Raw genomic sequence first — 3,684 nt, forward strand, 5'->3', positions numbered from 1 at the left:
AGCTGAGGATATCTGGCATGAGACTGGACCTTTGTGCAAAGTTTGGTGAGTTTTCACCCATGGGAAGTATGATTTCCTCGGAAGAAGAAGAAGAAGAAGAACTAGGATTACAATAGTGTCCTGGCAGCTTAGCTGCCCGGACCCTAATAATCAGACTTGTGACTGTGCCACCTCATCTTTCCTCAGCCTTTCCTTGTTTTTCATTTCTTCATACACCTGTTCCCATGTTATCCCTTTTATATCTAGGTAGCGATTGGCGCGTTTCACAACTATTGCCGTTTTCTCCAATCTATGTTTAGTTTGGAATGTACAATTAATCACTTCAGCCATAAAATACAGGAAGTTTTCTTTACTGACAATCAATGTATCTTCCTTCACCTTGCAGCACTTTCCTTTGTCCTCCTGTCTTGGCACCATCTTAGTTTCCTGATTTCCGTGGACTCTCCTAACAGCTTCAGCATATGAAATTTTTTCCCATGTTTTGTTTGTTGGATTTCTTTAGCTTTTTTCCTTGCCTCACATTCTCTATAGACCACACTATGATCTCCTCCATAGTTTGAGCACTTCAACTTAGCTCCAGGTTCACATTTTCCAAATTCATGTTCTCCTCCACACCTTCCACATACCTGTTTGCCTTTGCAATAGGCTGCAATATGTCCATATTTCTGACATTTGTAGCATCTCAGGGGTGGAGGAACATATTCTCTGACATTGTATCTCATGAAACCAACAAACACTGAATCTGGAAGTTTCCCTTCGTTAAACTCCAGCAGGACTGACATACTATCAACCTTTTCCCCCAGCCTCCAAGTTTTCAGTCTTATCAACCTTTTCCCCCAGCCTCCAAGTTTTCAGTCTTCTCACATTCGTCACTGTTCCTCCTTTGATGTTTTCCCTTAATCTTCCCAGATCTTCTACATTTGGGATTCCATATATCACCCCTTTAACACCTGCTCGGCTCTTAAACATTTTAATAGCACTGATTTCCTTTTTACATACTTGTTTAAGCTGGAGACCTCTGGCTCGTTGCCCCTCATTCTTGCACAAGATAACAAGACTTCTATCACTCAAGATTTTCGCTTTCTCAATTCCTCCAATGCTGCCTTGTAGGTAGCGTGACAAAGCTACAAGTCCAACATTTTTGATATCTTCCCCTTCTTTGAACTTTATCAAAATCTTCATTTTATCCTCATCCATTTTCCTCCTTACCACTCTCTCATTTTCACTTCTATAATCTGAGCCACTGTCTTGACTTAGATTTCTCTTCCCATTCCCTTTGTACCGCGACTTCACTTCATTCCAATCAGTATATTCTTCATCCATACTCTCCCCACTAACCCTCCCTACAGACCCTGCCATTTACAGATCTACACAGACCTTTTCAGGGTTTAACTTTCCTTTTATAACAATTTGTTCACTACTCACTGAACCGTTTTCTTCCGTACACAAAACAAGCAAAAATCGACCAAAGCTAGCCTCTCTCGCTCTCTCTCTCTGTCTCTCCCTACCTGCATGCCTGGGGCCTGAGTTGCCACATCTATTCAAATTAATTTCCTCCACACTGCCCTCTTGTGCTACTAAATTTAATCTAAACACACCAAAAGCATGAAAGAAAGAAAAATAAACAGTCCATTAACTCATGACTTATCAATTACAGAGATCCTAGGTGGTCCCTTGTGTGTGACTTCTTGGCTTAAGTTTCTATAATAATATTTCTTACGAAATAAGAATAGATCTAATTTGTGTTTTCGACTGATTAGCAGTGTTTTCACTGTGACACTACAGACATTGATGATAATCTAATAATACCAATATTAATACTGTATATTATTTTATTATATATATTGTGTATGCTGTATATAAATCTTTAGTAACACTTTATAATAACGATCAGTCATAAATCATTTATAAGCCAATAGGTTATAATGAACTAATCATTTACAAAACATTTATAAATGTTTGTAAATGATTAGTAAGTGCTTTGTTAACATATCACAAGTCTATATCTATAAATGTTTTATGAATCATGTCATGAAATATTTATAAGCCATTAGTCAATAATGAACTAATCATTAACAGAACATTGATAAATGTTTATAAATCATTAGAACAACACATAACAAATATGTTCTAGGTCTTGTAAACCTTTAGTTAATCATGAAATCATCATTAACAAAGCATTAGTAAATAATGAATAATTAATTAGTTGCTATATTGTGGATCACGGTCATCTGGGAGATAAAGTTAATTTCTGCACGCTATGACTGCCAGTCAAGTCCTGGCATGCAGGTGAAAAGGTGTTGGTGACTCCATGTGTGTCAGAGTAGTATACACTACCAAATGGGCCATATGCAATGATAAAGTTCAATCATTTAAGAAAAGCTTTAGTCGATTTAATGGAAAGAAAAGGGAGGGAAAACTGCATAGTATAACTTTAAACATTTACAAAGAAGCACATGTTATCACCATTATTTGATAATGTCTTGAGTAATAAATATTGATGGTTACTACCACATTATATCTTCCTGCATCCCCCTAAAGTGTAAACTACTCAGTCTAAACAGTCTCTTCAAGTTTAAATCGAGGACTTACATGATCAGTGTTACTCACCTTTTATAATTATGTCAACTATTAAATACAATTTTTACATTTTTAATTTATTAGTCATGTGCAAAGCTGTGGGTAGACCCTTAAGTTACAAGACATAAAATGTAAACATCGTGACACCTGGCTTACTTTACAGGAAAACGGATGAAAAACAACATATAACAGCATAAAATTACTTAATCAATTTAACAATTTAATCACAATACAACCACAACACAACCACAAACCACAAACAAACTTAAAATGTTACTGGAAATGCAACTGAAAGTTCGCCAGTGTTACAACATTAATCAATTGTCAACTATTAAATCCCAGCTAGTGTATGTCATCTTCCATCATATCAATTTGGCAAACCTAAGTCCATGAGAAAACTTTCAAAAAAACCTAAACGCATAATTTAATCCATGATATGTAGAATGTGGTAGTGCTGGGTGACATAGGCCACGGGAGGGCTGGGCTCTTAGGACTTGAACGGATCTTTCATCAAAAGTCACAGATCTTTTTTAAGCTTTTAACGTCACCCTCGGACAGATTAATGTCTCAGGAACACAAAGCCTATTACAGGGAAAATATTGTAGTGACCCTTAACAATGAGGCTACGAGGCATGAACTCATTTGCTGGTTCTTTATTTCTTAATCTTACACAGGTTACTGTGGGCTGTAACCAATGCCAAAATAACAAACCTGTCTGCTTATAACAGTGCCTTCCCTCATTAGCAGCTAACTCACAACTCCCTCTCCTGGCTTACCCACACACACACACACACACACACACACACACACACACACACACACACACACACACACAAAACAGGCTTGACAGCAATCCTCTTCTCAAGCCTCTGCCAATCACAGGTTGGTATCTCACACAGGTCCAGGGACGGATCTATGGGTGGGCCTGGGTGTGCACAGCTTGCCCAGAACCCGGAACTCCGTTAGCGCTTTTAGCACTTCCGGTTCTCTCGTCTAAAAGTCAATACGTTTTTTGAATGGGATTTTGGTAAAATGCCTCAAATAAGGTCTGTGGTTAACAAAAGCTTAAGCGAGTTTCAGGTTATGTTCTACGACATAAAACAC

The 3,684-nt window shown here is 37.7% G+C and overlaps 1 protein-coding gene across 1 annotated transcript; it reads right to left on the bottom strand.

Moving 5' to 3' along the window:
- Positions 1-153: 153 nt before the first annotated feature.
- LOC126397555 (uncharacterized) lies at positions 154-1,387 on the bottom strand. The gene is made up of 2 exons (XM_050056427.1): positions 829-1,387; positions 154-791 (listed from the first exon to the last, which is right to left on the bottom strand). The coding sequence occupies exons 1-2, from the start codon at positions 1,357-1,359 to the stop codon at positions 375-377; spliced, it is 948 nt and encodes a 315-aa protein (XP_049912384.1). The 5' UTR covers positions 1,360-1,387; the 3' UTR covers positions 154-374.
- Between the last annotated feature and the right edge of the window lie 2,297 nt (positions 1,388-3,684).

Source organism: Epinephelus moara, chromosome 2 (genome assembly GCF_006386435.1).
Source record: "Epinephelus moara isolate mb chromosome 2, YSFRI_EMoa_1.0, whole genome shotgun sequence".
NCBI lineage: Eukaryota > Metazoa > Chordata > Actinopteri > Perciformes > Serranidae > Epinephelus > Epinephelus moara.

What these genes read in the sequence shown, in the direction of transcription:
- LOC126397555 (XM_050056427.1), bottom strand. Translation starts at nt 1,359, where the DNA reads ATGGCAGGGTCTGTAGGGAGGGTTAGTGGGGAGAGTATGGATGAAGAA. An exon ending in CTTGGAGGCTGGGGGAAAAG is followed by an intron (nt 792 to 828) that starts GTTGATAAGACT and finishes CTGGGGGAAAAG; the next exon opens with GTTGATAGTATGTCAGTCCT.